Below are 17503 nucleotides of genomic sequence, written 5' to 3'. Positions count from 1 at the left end.
TGGATAGGCAAAGTGACTTACACTGGTCCAGCTAAAATGGTATCCATCAACGTTAAACACAGGCATGATATAGAAATACAGATGACTCAACATTTTTCTCATGGTTGGGTCACTCCTATATGTTAGAAGAGCCTAAAAGACAAAGGTGACATTTTTCTTACAAATGGATCCCAAATAAAGGTTTAGAAAAAATACATGAAAACCCTTTCCATCCATGGGAAATACCAGATACATTGTGTTGAAGAGTAACAAGCTAATATGAATAATACTCTTTGACATCAATTTTTTTTAAGGATTTTATTTATTTGACAGAAAGAAATCACAAGCAGGCAGAGAGGCAGGCAAAGAGAGAGAGGAGGAAGCAGGCTCCCCGCCAAGCAGAGAGTGCGATGCGGGACTCAATCCCAGGACCCTGAGATCACGACCTGAGCCTAAGGCAGAGCCTTAACCCACTGAGCCACCCAGGCGCCCCATATTTTTTAAAATAAAAAAATTTTTTTCAACATTTTGAGGAACCTCCATGCTGTTTTCCAGAGTGGCTGCACCAGCTTGCATTCCCACCAACAGTGTAGGAGGGTTCCCCTTTCTCCGCATCCTCGCCAGCATCTGTCATTTCCTGACTTGTTGATTTTAGCCATTCTGACTGGTGTGAGGTGATATCTCATTGTGGTTTTGATTTGTATTTCCCTGATGCCGAGTGATATGGAGCACTTTTTCATGTGTCTGTTCGCCATCTGGATGTCTTCTTTGCAGAAATGTCTGTTCATGTCTTCTGCCCACTTCTTGATTGGATTATTTGTTCTTTGGGTGTTGAGTTTGCTAAGTTCTTTATAGATTCTGGACACTAGTCCTTTATCTGATATGTCGTTTGCAAATATCTTCTCCCATTCTGTCAGGTGAGGGTTGCCGGGGGGAGGGGGTTGGGGAGAAGGGGGTGGGATTATGGACATTGGGGAGGGTATGTGCTTTGGTGAGTGCTGTGAAGTGTGTAAACCTGGTGATTCACAGACCTGGGGATAAAAATATATGTATATAAAAAATATATGTTTATAAAAAATAAAAAATTTAAAAAAAAATTTTTTTAAATATTTTAATTTTTTATTTAAATTCCAGTTAATTAACATACAGTGTAATATTAGTGATTCAACACTTCCATACAATAGCTGGTGCTCATAATAGCAAGTGTATTCCTTAATCCCCATCACCTGTTTAACCCATCCACCCACATAATACATTTGTTCTTGGGATTTTTATGGCAAACTTTTTGTTAGGTATACATTTTAGCAGAGGTACAAAAACATACTAATTGGGTAGCCTCTGACAGTATTTCAGAACTGGCTAAATATTAGATTGCTTAAGAAAGAAATTATTTAGGTACACTTCAGTATAATCAGTTTTTAAAAAAGATTACATTCAATTTTAGACAAAATAATTACACATATAGTTTGGTATCCTTACAGGATAACACAAGCTAGTTACACAGGCCACTTCATTGTTTATGTCTAACTGGTACCAGACTCAAATTTTGGAGCTTACTGCATTGACACTGTTCTCTCCTGATTTTTCTATAAAGAGCTTAATAAACATTAGAACATCTCTGTCACTTTTATCATGGCTGGCTTCAAAATCTTGCTCTAGTGATTGGGTTTTACTTATATTGTGTCTGACCCCAAGCCTGAAGGTTTCTACACTACACATTTGGCCTCAAACAGAGAAGCACTGAATGTGTTAAGAATACAGACATTTTGAAATACTATTCCTATGGAATGGACTATTAAAACAATTCTTTTTGATGCCTATTTGTCCACATATAAGGTATCTTAGAGAAATAGGAAATTGAAAATGGATGCCGCTGGGGAAGGAACTCATGGGACAATATACAGGAAAGAGAGTTACCTTTAGTATAATATCTTTATATCCCTTTGGATTGTCTGAATTTTTACTATATTAAAAAAATTCAAAATAAAGAAAATTCTTAAATCACATATATATTGCTTTGGAAAATTTAATACTTAAAACTTCAGTTTTCTTTTACATATAGTTAAGTAGCATCTCTGAACCCATCATAAACAGCATTGGCATTTACATAATGAGAATGCTGTTCACAGAGAGCAGTCCAATAATATGTTAGAAACTATCACTATATTAGAAATAATGAAAATATAGGGAAATGCTCAAGAACATAAGAGTTAAATACAACTTTACTGAATCTAATTTAAATATATAGGTGATTAGCACAAGTTAATAAATGTTAATACAATTATCTCTTACTTCAAGGCTCAATAATAATTTTTTGGCTACATAGCTTCTGTAGAATTTTCATACTGCTTGAAGGTCTAATGCCGCAAACGAGAGGAAAATTCCTGGTATGTGAGTGAATATATTGTAGAGTTTTGATTTCCTATAATTAATGGAGGTTCCCCAATGCCTGGAGGAAGTCTGCTGGGGATGGTAAAGTTATATGGTTAGCTACATTTCTTCCATAAAGTTAGGCAGATGTGGCTTTCTGTGCCATGCTAGTGAGGGAGAGAGAGGAGATGGAAGGAAACAGAGCTGGGGCAACAGGGCAAGAAAGGGCAGGGAAAAGTCATGGTAATTTCTCTTCCTCCCTCTTACCTGACCACAGCTCATTTATTTCAGTCCAAACTTGGGAAGTCTCACCTTTTCCAAGCATGGATCATGTTAGCACCGGACTATGCTAGAGATCTGCTGGGAAACTTTCTCATCTTATCCTGCCTTTTCCTCCTCCAATGCAAGTGACCACCATGCTTTTGTATTGAAAAGAATATTACTAACTTCTTTTTAAAAATCACAATATATTTGAAGCAAATAGAAGAGCAGACCAATATTACATCTATGTGCCCACCAACTACCTCTTGTCATATTTATTAAACCTTTTACAGAGAAATTGAGACATTACACATAAAACAAAGCTCCCTTTTTTAGTATACCCTGATCTGTTTTCCTCTTCTCTACCAAGGTAATCACTACCCTAACTTTTGCATCATCATTCATTCCCATGCATGATTTTATGTTTTCTTATATGTACATGGATGCAGGAACAATATATAATATTGTGTATGCTTTGAAATTTTATGCAAATGAGATCCCGATATATCAATCAAGTCTGTTCTTCTCCCCAAATTTTTGGCACTTAAGTTGATTTATTAATTTTAATAACACAATTAAATGGTATTCCATTATAATTAAATCCACAATACATTGATTCCCTATTTTGTTGGTGGAGAGTTAGGTTACTTTCATTGTTACAATATTGCAGTGAACATTCTTGCACATTTCTCCTAGACATGTGTGAGAGTTTCTTTGCTACACATCTAGGAAGGGATTTGGTGGGCCATGGATTTATATGCCCTCCACTTTATTAAATGCTGTTTCTCTCTCAATTAGTAAATACTTTCATCTGCAGTGAATGTGAATTCCCATTGTTCTACAACTTTCCCAACCTTTGATATCATTGAGGTTTTAGATAAAAAAAAAAAAAAATCTAATGGATGCTTTTGTTGTTTTACTTTGCATTTCCCTCATTACAAATTATATTGAATAGCTTTTATATAATAGGTGATTCCATAAGTTGCTCACTCATTTTTGCCCATTTAAAAAATTAAACTCTATTTATTCTTTTTACCTTCTGGATAGAAACCCTTTGTTTGTTTCTATGCATCATGGACACCCTCCTTTTTTTAGCTTATTGATTCCTATTTTCATCATATCCTTGTTATACATAAACTTTGATCACAATTGTACATATTAAGTTTTATTTAAGAATTCACCTCTGCCTTAATATCATAAAGACATTATCCTGTATTTTCTCCAAATAGTTGTTCTAAAATTGTTTTCAAATATAAGTCTTAAAACCCCTGGAAATGACTTTTTTTTTTTTTTTTTTACATGATGTGAGGTTGGGATTTATTTATTTTTCTGCTATGGAAGACTAACTATGCCACTATACTGGTTCATCTCTCCAGTGAGTTCACATACCACCTCTGTACAATGTCAAGTTTTCTTGTGTGTATGGAATTGGTTTAAAGCACCCTGGTTTATGTCCATTTACTAAAACCACACTATGGTTTAGATAGCATCTGTTCAGTTTGGTAGGATGTGCCTCTTCATGTTGTTCTCCTTCAAAATTGCTTTGGCTATTTCTGATCAGCCTCCTTTCACACTTTTTTAAAAATTAAGGTTGAGCACACTCAAGATGTCTTTTATTATGCTAGGTTATTTTTGTCATTAATGGATGTTGAATTTTAGCATGTAATCTTTCTTCATACATTAACACAATGTTATATAGTTGTTATACATTGTTAACACAATGTCATATAGTTGTTACAATCAATTTTAATTTGTAATTTTCTATTGTTAAATCATCCTTGTATTCCTTGGATAAGCTCCTTTGGTTATGATATGTATTCTTGTTATATTAGCTGGATTCAGGTCGCTAATATTTACATCTATATTCCTGAGATAGACCTGTAATTTCCTTTCTTATTTTGTCTTTGTCTGGTTTTGGTATCAGAGTTATATTACTCATTATTTGGGGAGCAAACTGCCTAGGCCTGGAGCAAAAATTAAATATAAAATGAAGATACAATAGGAAAGATTATATCTTTACTTTTCTGTTTTGTTGATTTCTGCCCTGTGTTGTTTTTGCTAATTCTCTTTTTTCTGTTCTAATTTGAGTTGAAAGCTTAGCTCATTAATTTGGAGGTCTTAGTCTTTTGCAATATATTTATTTGAAACTACAAATTCTTCTTCAGTACTACCTTAGCTACATTTCATATGTTTTGATATACAATAGTTTTATTTCCACTTCATTGTAAATATTGAACATTTTCCTTCATTTCTTTAAACATGTTATATTTTTAATTTTAAAATGTGAATTTTTTTAAAGCCACATTTTCATAAATACTTTCTAACAACTGCATTACAGTCAGAAAATTTGGTCTATATGATATAGGCTCTTTAGTATTTCTTGAACTTGCTTTGTGGTCTAGTATATAGTCAATTTTTGTAAATGTTTCAGTTGGACTTGAAAAGAATATGCATTCTCTAATTATTGGGTATGGATTCTAAATGTGTTTACTAGATTAAGTTTGTCTATTGCTTATATCAACCGTATTCTTGCTAAATATTTGCCTGTTTTCTTAATCACTGAGAGTTGTGTTAAAAAAACGGCACTTTAGATTTGTTATTTTTTTCTTATAATTTTGTAAAATTTTGTTTTATTTATTTTGTGGTCATTAACATAGACTCATTTTAAAGCTCTTTATAGTCAAATTACGTATTAAATTAGAAAATTGTTTTCTAGTAAACTATTCTGGAGTGGATTTAATTTTTAGGACTTGCTAGAACATGTTCTTTCTCTGAGAAACAGGGTGTCATTGTATTGCATATGCTTTATTTGTGATTTTTATAACTCTTTAAGAATTGTAGCCATTCCCCATCTGGCCAGACAAAGGGAGAATAATCACAATGTATTGACTGTTCAATCCTGAATAGGACAATTGAGAGATCTCGTTGCTTGAATGCTTTAAGTAGTAGGACAGATCATTTCTCTTTTGTAGTTAAAGAAATGTTTCTAGAAAAAAAGATGACCATGGGACTATTTCCTATTATTCTAACATATGATAACCAAGCGGGTGTGCTTTCCTTCTAATGTGTGGGACTCTTTTTAGCAATCAATTTATACCATCCAAACACACAGGAAAGGAGATGCCTACTTATCAAGTTCCATCGGGACTTTATGAGTTTAATTTCTAGACTACTATCTTTCCTTAAGAGGAAGACTAGTAATTGTGATTTGAAAACCAGTCACAAAACAATGCATCCCATGCCTCAGTGTGGCAGCCTTTAGGTACTACACTTACCTCATCAATTTATTTAAAAATACTTTGCCAAAAAAAAAAAAAAAATCAAAGAAGTCCTGAATATTATCTTGTTAGGAAAATATGTTTGGTATTAGGTTAGGGAATTTCTGAAGAGAGACAAAGAATGAATCTATTTGATATTCATCACCTGCTAAGACTATTTTGATTTCTCCTTAAGTATTTATCATATACCCAAATTCACCAAATAAATGTTTGTTAAATTTGAAGGCAAATTTTACAATCACTAAAGTCTTTGTGTAATGTGACAAAGTTAGGCTAAAGAATTTCCCTCCTTTTCACAGTTTTTGGATTTGATTGAAAATTGTTTCTTAGACCCCTACTACAACCTGAAATGTTAGAGATTTTTTTTTCCCTTAGAATTGTTGTTACTGAGTTTAAAATAGACAGCATTTAAATTCTTTGTTTTTGTTTTTGTTCTAGACTCACTATAGAGGATGCAAGAATAATAACCATCTTCAACAAAGGGCACACTGGGAGAAGAAGGCGTGTTACAGCTGAGGCCAAAGGAAGAGCACAATCATCAGTCAAGCTGAAGAATATCCTTACTTGGACTGAAGTAAAACTGTTTAGGTTGGAAAAGAGTTGTAGTACCAAAGGAGGTACATCTCAACACAAAGGAAGTACCTAAAATTTAATACAAGGAAAATTAATTAGAGCAAGATAATTTCTAGAGAAAATTTCAAGAGGGAGTTTGATCTATAAAGATATTTGATGTCTTGCTGTGAGAAGCTCATTATATACAAAATGGTAACTAAATAATAGTTTGAAAGCAACACAAGCAGAAATGTTCTCTGAATGAAGGATGGAGAACTGGAAAATCATATGGTAATCCTTTAAATTCTAGTTACTTTCATATGAACATATACTTAGAACTCCCCAGGGATTGATCTAACAGGAAAAGTGATGACTGAAAAAATATACATTTTCTAATAAAATATAAATATTTGAAATGTTTTGTGTCACTGGCAGGATTACAATATCTGGTGCATGTCCATTTTACTCTTTCATAATACCACATCTCATTTGTAGAATTTTTTTTTTAAAGATTTTATTTATTTATTTGTCAGAGAGAGTGAGCACAGGCAGACAGAGAGGCAGGCAGAGGCAGAGGGAGAAGCAGGCTCCCCGCTGAGCAAGAAGCCTGATGTGGGACTCGATCCCAGGACCCCGGGGTCATGACCCGAGCCAAAGGCAGCTGCCCAACCAACTGAGCCACCCAGGTGTCCCTCGTTTGTAGAACTTTTATGCTGAGATTGTCTAATAACTTTTATGCTGAGGTTGGTGGTATTTACTCAGGAACAAAAGAGTAGAGACCAGGATCAACTTTGTGGCATTAGTAAAATCTTCTATATAATACTCTTATACCTTGTAAGAGAAAGTGCAGGTGTCCTTAGTTTGTGAGGTTCCAGTATACACAAATTTCAGTTATCACAGTTTAGTTAATTAATGTTAGTCCTCCAACAAGTGCAGTTCAAATTTTAGTTTCCAGTGTTAGATCTTTCATTTCCAAATTATTATGTAAATAACAGATGCACATCAACAATTGTGGCTGGCTTTTAAAGTCTGTCAGTGGGTGACTGGTCACTGTGCATCTGGTTTTCAACTCACACACAGACAGCAAGGAGTGTAGCTATGTTGCCCTCTTGTTTCCCTGTATGTGGCATTTTATAAAAATGGAAAATGGTAGGAGGGGATGGGCCAACTGTAGGCGCCTGGTTAGCCAGAGGGAGCCGTTTGGTTGTAAACTTAGGTTGACCCCACCCCTCCCAGAGGAACTTACTTGCAAACCCCAGATATAGGGGCAGGCCAGGCTGATGGAGACATCCAATCAGTGGGGTGCGCATATATTTACTGTGGTAAATTGAAATTCAACTGGTCAACTGTATTGCCGACCTAGCATGACTGTGCAGTTTTCCCTGTGTACTGCAATCTCATTGGCCACCTGTGTGTGGGCTGGGCTCAACCCCCACCTTTATAAAAGTTAGTCTGTGAGGCTGGGAAGCGGTAGTCATTGGGAGCGTCATGGTTGTCGGGAGCATCGTGAGCAGGGTTGTCGGGGAGCAGCCGCAGCCCGCTAGGGGAGTCATCAGGGTCGGTGTTCTGGTCGTCATTGCCTCTTTGTAAGAGATGGCCCCGACTGGTTGGTTTGATTTTTGGTGCTTGGCATGAGATAAAGATTTGCTTGACTTTCGCTTTGTATCAGTCTCGTTCCTTTGATCATGGACCCTAACATCAAGAAAGATTAGAGTGCAGCAGAAGAATGGAAAGTGATAATGTAGAGGTGAAATTTAAATCAAATGTAAATAGAGTTATAGATGAAATAGCTGACAACAGGAATGTTGACACTGCCACCATTCAACTCTAGATATGCAGCCAGAGGAACACAATGAAGACAAACTTGTGGACATAAATGAGAAAAGTGGCTGTGATGAAAAGGGGAAAATGTCCCATAAGAAAAGATGCTGTCAACATTTCACATTAAAGGAACTCTCATAGATATTTTATGATGTTGAAAGTGAAAAGGAAAAAAATATTGGAAGCTAATACGAATCAAGAAAGGAATATGGCCATTTGCCACAGCATAAAAAAAATATGCTAACATCATGTAGTTAAATAATGACAAGGCAAGCACTATCCAGATTACCCACAATAGCTTTTTTTTGGACAAAGAAATAGGAATATTTTTAATGTGTTAAATCATTCTGTAATAAATATTAGTTTTACTATTTCTTTTTTTTTTTTTTAACTTGAGAGAGAGACAGTGAGAGAGAGCATGAGCGAGGAGAAGGTCAGAGAGAGAAGCAGACTCCCCATGGAGCTGAGAGCCCGATGCGGGACTCGATCCCGGGACTCCAGGATCATGACCCGAGCCGAAGGCAGTCGTCCAACCAACTGAGCCACCCAGGTGCCCCTCTCATTGATTTTTAAGATAGCATATGATCTCCCTGATATGAGAAGTTGAGAGGCAACGTGGGGGGTTTGGGGGGTAGGAAAGGAATAAATGAAACAAGATGGGATTGGGAGGGAGATAAACCATAAGAGACTCTTAATCTCAATACTGAGGGTTGCTTGGGGGTAGGGGAGTAGGGAGAGGGTGGTTTGGTTATGGACATTGGGGAAGGTATGTGCTATGGTGAGTGCTGTGAAGTGTGTAAACCTGGCGATTCACAGACCTGTACCTTGGGGCTAAAAATACATCATATGTTAATAAAAAATATTTCTGTGGCTTCAGCATGAATGGCCACTTTTACAGTTCTGTACTACTTGGAAGAAAAACAAGAACTGACTGTAGAAACAGTGCCCAGAACTTCTCAAATCCTGGATAGTGGAGTAAAATGGATGCAATGGATTTAAATGTAATTAAATAGAACAAACATTAACATATTCCCTGCTATGTATGCATTAAGACATTATAAATTGAATATAAGGGTGAGAGAGCTGGGTTGGAAGATGCAGAGAATTAAAGAGAAGATTGGAGAGGATGAGAGGATGGGAGAATATGGTAAGTTAAAGGTACTAAAAGACTGATGGAAAACAAAATATTGTAATTGCCTAGAGTGGTAATAAACAAAGTCAGACGACTTAGAAATGCAGGTCATTTTTAGAAGGTGAACTTTTTTTTATTATGCAATTAAGAGCAAAGACTTGTTTACTCAATTCATTAAATATTTGATCTAGGTGTAGAGAAATGCAACAGATTTCTGCACATTGATTTTATATCCTGTGACTTTGCTGAACTGATGTATGAGTTCTAGCAATTTTCAGTGCAGTCTTTAGGGTTTTCTACATAGAGTATTATGTTGTTTGCATAGAGTAAATTTTCACTTCTTCCTTGCCAACTTGGATGCCTTTTCTTTCTTTTTGTTGTCTCACTGCTGAGGTTAAGACTTCCAGTTTTGTGTTAAATAGTAATAGTAAGAGTGGACATCCCGGTCTTGTTCCTAACCATAGAGAAAAGGCTTTCAATTTTTCTCCATTAAGGATAATATTAACTATGGATCTTTTATATGTGGCCTTTATGATGTTGAAATATGTTCCATCTAACCCTACTTTGTTGAGGGTTTTTGTCAGAAAAGGATACTGTATTTTGTCAAATGCCTTATATGTATCTATTGAGAGGATTATATGGTTCTTACCCTTTCTTTTATTAATATGGTATTGATGATTTGGGAGTATTGAACCACCCTTGCAGCCCAGGAGTAAATCTCACCTGATCATGACAAATAATTCTTTTAACATACTGTTGAATTTGACTTGCTAGTATTTTATTGAGAATTTTTGAATTCATGTTCATCAGTAATATTGGCCTGTAATTCTTTTTAGTGGGTCTTTGGTTTTGGAATCAAGGGAATGCTGGCTTCATAGAATGAGTTTGGAAGATTTTCTTTCATTTCTGTTTTTTGGAACAGTTTGAGAAGAATAGGTATTAAGTCTTCTTTAAATGTCTGGTAGAATTTCTCTGGGAAGCCAGTTGGCCTAGGACTTTTGTTTGTTGTGAGATTTTTGATTATTGATTCAATGTCTTTGCTGCTTATGGGTCTATTCAAATTTTCTTTTTCTTCCCATTTCAGTTTCAGTAGTTGGTTAAGTTTCTAGGACTTTGTCCATTTCTTCTAGGTTGCCCGGTTTGTTGGCATATAATTTTTCATAGTATTCTCTTACAATTGTTTGTATTTCTGTGGTGTTGGTTGTGATCTCTCCTCTATCATTTGTGATTTTATGTATTTGGGTCCTTTCTCTTTTCTTGTTGATAAGTCTGGCTAGGGGTTTATCAGTTTATTAATTCTTTCCAAGAACCAACTCTTAGTTTCATTAATCCATTCTACTGTTTTTTTTTTTTTTAAAGATTTTATTTATTTATTTGACACAGAGAGAGAGAGGGGGAGGGAGAGAGAGCAAACATAGCAGGGAGAGTAGCAGGCAGAGGGAGAGGGAAAAGTGGGCTTGATCCCAGGACCCTGAGATCATGACCTCAGCTGAAGGCAGAGGTTTAACTGAGTGAGCCACCCAGACACTCCTCCATTCTACTGTTTTGTTGTTGTTAATTGTTTCCATATCATTTATTTCTACTTTAATCTTTATTATTTCCCTTCTTCTGCTAGCTTTAGATTTTATTTGCGGTTCCTTTTCTAACTCCTTTTTGTATAAAGTTAAGTTGTTTATTTGAAACTTTTCTTGCTTCTTGAGGTAGATATACACTGCAATACATTTCCCTCTTAAGACTGCTTTTGCGGCATCCCAAGGATTTTGGGTTGTCACACTTTCATTTTCATTTGCTTCATGTATTTTTAAAAATTCTTCTTTAATTTCCTAGTTAACCCATTTATTCTTTGGTAGGATGTTCTTTAATCAATAATGAAGTAGCAGAAAAAGAAATAAAAAAATTGATCCCATTTGCAATAGAACCACAAAACAACAAGATACCTAGAAATAAATCTAACTAAATAAGTAAAAACATCTATACTCTGAAAATTATGGATTCTACTCATGAAAGAAATTGAAGAAGAAGCAAAGAAATGGAAAATCATTTCAAGCTCATGGATTAGAAGAACAAACATGATCAAAATGTCTTTAAGACATTTTGCAATCCCTATCAAAGTATCACCAGCATTTTTCACAAAGCTAGAACAAATAATCCTCAAATTTATATGGAATCACAGTAGGCCCCAAATAGCAAAAGAAATTCTGAAAAAGAAAAACAAAACTAGAGGAGTCATGATTCTGGATTTTAAGCTATATTACAAAGCTGTAGTCATCAAGACAGTATGGTACTATAACAAAAACAGACCCATAGATCAATGGAACAGAATAGAGAATGGAGAAATGGACCCACAACTAAATGGGCAACTAATCTTTGGATTAGTTTGTAGGAAAGGATATCTGATGGAAAGAAGACAGTCTCTTTAACAAATGGTGTTAAGAAAACCAGATAGCAACATGGAGAACAATGAAACAGGACCACGTTCTTACACCACACAAAAACAAATTCAAAATGGATAAAAGAACTAAATGTGAGACAGGAAGGCATCAACATTTCAGAGAAAAACACAGGCAGAAACATCTTTGACATTGACCATGGCTATCAACTTTTTACTAGATACATCTCTAGAGAAAAGGAAAATAAAAGCAAAAATAAACTATTGGGTCTTCATCAAGATAAGCTTCTGAACAGTGAAGGAAATAGCAAAACTAAAAGGCAATTTACAGAATGAGAGAAGATATTTACAAATGACATAACTGATAAATCGTTACTAGTCAAAATCTACCAAGAAGTTATCAAACTTGACACCCAAAAAACAAATAATCCAGTTAAGAAATGGGCAGAAGACATAAATAGACATTTTTCCAAAGAAGACATCCAGATGACTTACAGACACATGAAAAGGTGCTCAACATCACTCATCATCAGGAAAATACAAATCAGAATCATGATGAGGCAGCATCTCACACCTGTCAGAATGACTAAAACTAATATCACAAAAACCCCCCAGGTGTTGGTAAGGATATGGAGAAAGGGGAACCCTCTTGGATTGTTGGTGGGAACACAAAATAGTGCAGCTACTCTGGAGAATAGTATGGAGGTTCTTTAAAAAGCTAAAAAATAGATCCTATAATCCCGGAATTGTACTACTAGGTAATTTACCCAAAAGATACACAAATACAGATTCGAAGGAGTGCATGAACCTTGATGTTTATAGCAGCATTATCAACAATAGCCAAACTATGGAGAGAGCCTAACTGTCCATCAACTGATGAGTGGATAAAAAAGAAGCAGTACACACACACACACACACACACACACGGAACATTACTCAGCCATCAAAAAGAATGAAATCTTACCATTTGCAATGATATGGATGGAGCTAGAGTGTATTAAGTTAAGTGAAATAAGTCAGTCAAGAAAGACAACTGCCAAATTATCTCATTCATATGTAGAATTTAAGAAAGAAAACAGATGAACAAGAGGGAAGGGAGAAAGAAAAAAAGAGAGAGGGAAACAAGCCATAAGAGACTTAACAATAGAGAAAAAATGGGGTTGATGGAGGGAGGTGGGTAGAGGATGGGCTAAATGGGTGATGGGTATTAAGGAGGACATTTGTTATGATGAGCTTTGGGTGCTGCATGTAAGTGATGAGTCACTGACTTCTCCAGAACCAATACTGTACTGAATGTTAGCTACCTAAGTTTTAAATTAAAAAAAAAAATGTGACCTAGGCTTAATAACTGTCTCAATTACTTATTTATTCCATAGTTTTGGACATTTTATACATACAATATAAGTTATCTTTAAAAGGCTTATTTTTAGTGGTTCATTTTTGAACCAAAACTGAGTTTCACACTTACATTAGAGGGAATTTATTTTTACCTTTAGTAACCAGGAAGACATAAAGAGACTGAAAGAGATGCTTATCCAAAGATGTATTCCTTAGAATGCTTTTGGATCCTAGGACAAAGAGCCTTCACATTCTGGAAAGCTTCCTGGTTGGAAGACTTCTTACACAACTACCAAGTCTTCCGTAAAGATCCATCCTATACCCATAACCCACCATACTCTCCAAATAGTGCTATTTACCATGCTCAGAATCATCATCTGTTCTTAGAAATAACCCCCTTCCCTGAAAGTCTCCACTCCTAGTTTTGGCTATTTAGATAATCTATTTAAAACCTCTGAATCACATGTCAGATTTTGGGACCAGAATTAGCCATCACTGGTGCCAAGTATAGATGGGTGGGAATGTGTAATTGAGATGGTTTTCCAGTGTAATGGGCTGGACCTGGAAGGGTGAGTATTCAAATTAGGTAGGAGCAGAGGAATATAGTGACTTACCTATAAATCACTAAGAGGATTTTTCTTTAAAAAGTTTTTTATGTGTACTTCCATCTTTCTCTGACAGAATCAAATTAGATTCACCTATATCATAGTTCTTCAAAGTCTGAAAGAACTTTCCATTTCTGACTATTTTTGTCTCAATTTTCCCTTGGATCATCACAAATTTTCATTTTATCTTTGGTATGCCACTGAGTTAAGTAGAATTCAACCACTAACTCTAAAATACCTGTAGGAATATATGAACTCATAAACAAATTCAAGAATGAAATGCATTCAGTGTTGGATGGGTTAAATTTGTTTTAAACTTCTGCTTAATATAGAAAATTTGGAAAATTCAGAAAAGTATGAAGAAAATAAAAATCCCTCATAATTCTTTTAGTATTTAGCATATTGCTCATATGTATATATTTCTGATACAAATTTTACCATATTGAAATTATAACATCCATGCTGGTCTTTTATTTTTTGATAAATAATAATAAATGATAAGATTATAGTAGATAAAACATGTGATAAGATTATAATAAAAGGGAACTTTCCAGAACGCTCGGTGAGACGCGGAGGAGCGGCGGCTACCCGAGCTGCGCCCAGCAACGCGCTCCTTCCCGCTCCCCCACATCGGCCTCGGCCCTCTCACCGGCTGTAGAAAATGGTGAAAGAAACCACTTATTATGATGTTTTGGGGGTCAAACCCAATGCCACCCAAGAAGAACTGAAAAAGGCCTACAGGAAACTGGCTTTGAAGTACCACCCTGATAAGAATCCAAATGAAGGAGAGAAGTTTAAACAGATTTCTCAAGCTTATGAAGTACTCTCTGATGCAAAGAAAAGGGAATTATATGACAAAGGAGGTGAACAGGCAATTAAAGAAGGTGGAGCTGGTGGTGGTTTTGGCTCCCCTATGGACATCTTTGATATGTTTTTTGGAGGAGGAGGAAGAATGCAGAGAGAAAGGAGAGGTAAAAATGTTGTGCATCAGCTCTCAGTAACCTTAGAAGATTTATATAACGGTGCAACAAGAAAACTAGCTCTGCAAAAGAATGTGATTTGCGATAAATGTGAAGGCCGAGGTGGTAAGAAAGGAGCAGTTGAGTGTTGTCCCAATTGCCGAGGTACTGGAATGCAAATAAGAATTCATCAGATAGGACCTGGAATGGTTCAGCAAATTCAGTCTGTGTGCATGGAGTGCCAGGGCCATGGGGAACGGATCAGTCCTAAAGATAGATGTAAAAGCTGCAATGGAAGGAAGATAGTTCGAGAGAAGAAGATTCTAGAAGTTCATATTGACAAAGGCATGAAAGATGGCCAGAAGATAACATTCCATGGTGAGGGAGACCAAGAACCAGGACTGGAACCAGGAGATATTATCATTGTTTTAGATCAGAAGGATCATGCTGTTTTTACTCGGCGAGGAGAAGACCTTTTCATGTGTATGGACATACAGCTGGTTGAAGCACTGTGCGGTTTTCAAAAGCCAATATCTACTCTTGACAACCGAACCATTGTCATCACCTCTCATCCAGGTCAAATTGTCAAGCATGGAGATATCAAGTGTGTGCTAAATGAAGGCTTGCCAATTTATCGTAGGCCATATGAAAAGGGTCGCCTCATCATCGAATTTAAGGTAAATTTTCCTGAGAATGGCTTTCTGTCTCCTGATAAACTCTCTTTGCTGGAAAAACTCCTCCCTGAGAGGAAGGAAGTTGAAGAGACTGATGAAATGGACCAGGTAGAACTGGTGGACTTTGATCCAAATCAGGAAAGACGGCGCCACTACAATGGGGAAGCATATGAGGATGATGAACATCATCCCAGGGGTGGTGTTCAGTGTCAGACCTCTTAATGGGGCCAGTGAATAACACTGCTGGCATCTTATGTGCAGTAGTGAATGAGTGAAGGACTATAATCATAGCTCACTACTTGCTATTGTTTTTGTTTTAATATTCAACTATAGTAGTGTTTTAAAAGTTAAATGAAGAATAAACTCAAATATAAAAGCTCAAAAAAAAAGATTATAATAAAAGATAAAACATGTCATGGACAGTTTTTCTTATCATTAAATACTCCTCTATAATGTTCTCATTAAGTCAGAGATGTCAATCATTTCCTTTATGACTTTCTCCTTTGTTTTTATGCTTGGGAAAGCCATTCTTACTTGGAAATCAAATATTTCCTCAGTCACTTTCTAAACATTCTACGATAAAAATGCTGGCAAAATTTGCCCCTGCAATGTAGAATTATTGAAGGCATAAATTAAGTGCTATGCATAACTCTGGGCATGTAAGACTAGCCATCGATAGAACTCAGGTACCCCTCACCCGCTCCGACTATTATCAGCTCCTGTTGCCAGGTACTGGTTTGCATTGGAGACTCAGGTACACCTCCCCCACCCCAACTACCCTCAGCTCCTGTTGCCAGGCACTGGTTTGCTTTGGAGACAGAACCCTCCTAGGGGTTCCAAGTAGTTACTAGTGGCCCATAGGACACTCACTGGTGATTGGAGACAAAGCCACCAGGCTCTTTGGAGGCCATCAAAATGTCTACCTACACAGCTCTCTGGAGCCACTGTGGGTTGTCCTGGAGCAGCTGTGGGCTGCTGGCTTGGTGATATATGAACTTTTGCCACATGTGCCACGAGTCTCTGGGTTTTGCTGGGAGATCCTGGTGTGCACTGCCGTGGTGGTGTTCCTAGGAAAGAGTGGACTCAGCTTAAGAAGAAGAAAGGGGCATTGTGCACAGAATGAAGTGTCTGGAAAAGACATAGAGACGACCGAACTGGAGGCACAAGCCTGTGGAGCCATCACATCATCTGAGCAGAAGGCCAGTCCTCTCCAGTTACAGATTCTTTCTCTGGCTGCCCTGAATCAAGATGTCAGGTATTTTTCAGTGGAAAACGCTATGCACCTGGTGAAGGGAGTTCGGGAAAGGCTGTTGAAGAACCTCACCAGCTGACTGATGAAAATCCCATCTCTGGAGCAGCCCAGGAAGATCGAGAACCCCCTGCGAGGAAAATACCAGGAGGCTTCAAGGACAGTCCTGATCTGCAGGGAAGTGCAGAACCACCGGTTCAGGACATTGGCAGCTATGGACAGAGAGTGCAGGAAGAGGCAGGGGAGGCAGGCAGGCCCAAGCTTCCTGATGGAGGAGTGTGGTGGCAGGCCACCGGTGAGGGCCAGAGCCAATGCCACACCCTAAGCTAGATCATACTGAAGGTGATGCATCTGCTAGAGCTGCTTAGATCATCTGGAAGGTGGGGGCTCAAGGAGGCAGGTGGAGACTGGCTCCTCCTCCACTGACCATGTGTCCTCAGGGAGAGCCCTGTGAACAAAGGAAAGCCCTCCAGGGCACGGAAGAAGGCACCTCAGAGGAATGAAGAGCTCCCAAGAAACAAAACAATCCACCAAGCTGAGCAAGTATCTTTTCACCTGTGAAACACCTTCCTGGAAAGTGAGATTCAGAAGTTGCGCCTGAAGCTCGAGGCAGAGCCTCAGCTGTGCGAAGAGCACATCAAACACCTGGAGAGGAAGATGATGGAGGAGAAGGCACGCTGCCTGCAAGTGAAGAATGAACCTTACTGTGAAGGTGCACAGTAAGGCGGATGCTGCCCATTGGAACTTAGGCATCTACAGGTCCATGGCCCAGGACCTACAGGGAATGGCAGAAAATCTCTTCCTTGCATGACTGGGAGTGCCTCCTGTTGGAGAGGAGAAGTGAGGAGAGCCAGAAGGCTGTTCTGTGGGCAGAGAGGGAGTTCCAAAGGCTCCAG

General features: G+C 37.3%; 2 protein-coding genes across 2 annotated transcripts in view; one reads left to right on the top strand and one right to left on the bottom strand.

The window, feature by feature from the left end:
• CPA6 (carboxypeptidase A6) overlaps positions 1-17503 on the bottom strand; it is a 338450-nt gene that overhangs the window by 53141 nt on the left and 267806 nt on the right. Inside the window, exon 7 of the mRNA XM_059166283.1 lies at positions 22-132. Coding sequence (XP_059022266.1) covers positions 22-132 — 111 coding nt within the window. The remainder of the gene's footprint in view (positions 1-21; positions 133-17503) is intronic.
• On the top strand, positions 14258-15741 carry LOC131826746 (dnaJ homolog subfamily A member 1-like). Its single transcript, XM_059166284.1, has one exon. It carries the CDS (start codon positions 14387-14389, stop codon positions 15578-15580), a length of 1194 nt encoding a protein of 397 aa, XP_059022267.1. The 5' UTR covers positions 14258-14386; the 3' UTR covers positions 15581-15741.

Source organism: Mustela lutreola, chromosome 3, assembly GCF_030435805.1.
Source record: "Mustela lutreola isolate mMusLut2 chromosome 3, mMusLut2.pri, whole genome shotgun sequence".
NCBI classification, from domain to species: domain Eukaryota; kingdom Metazoa; phylum Chordata; class Mammalia; order Carnivora; family Mustelidae; genus Mustela; species Mustela lutreola.
This window is presented reverse-complemented; position numbering and strand designations above follow the sequence as displayed.

Coding starts and splice junctions, on each gene's coding strand:
- LOC131826746 (XM_059166284.1), top strand. CDS start 14,387: ATGGTGAAAGAAACCACTTATTATGATGTTTTGGGGGTCAAACCCAAT.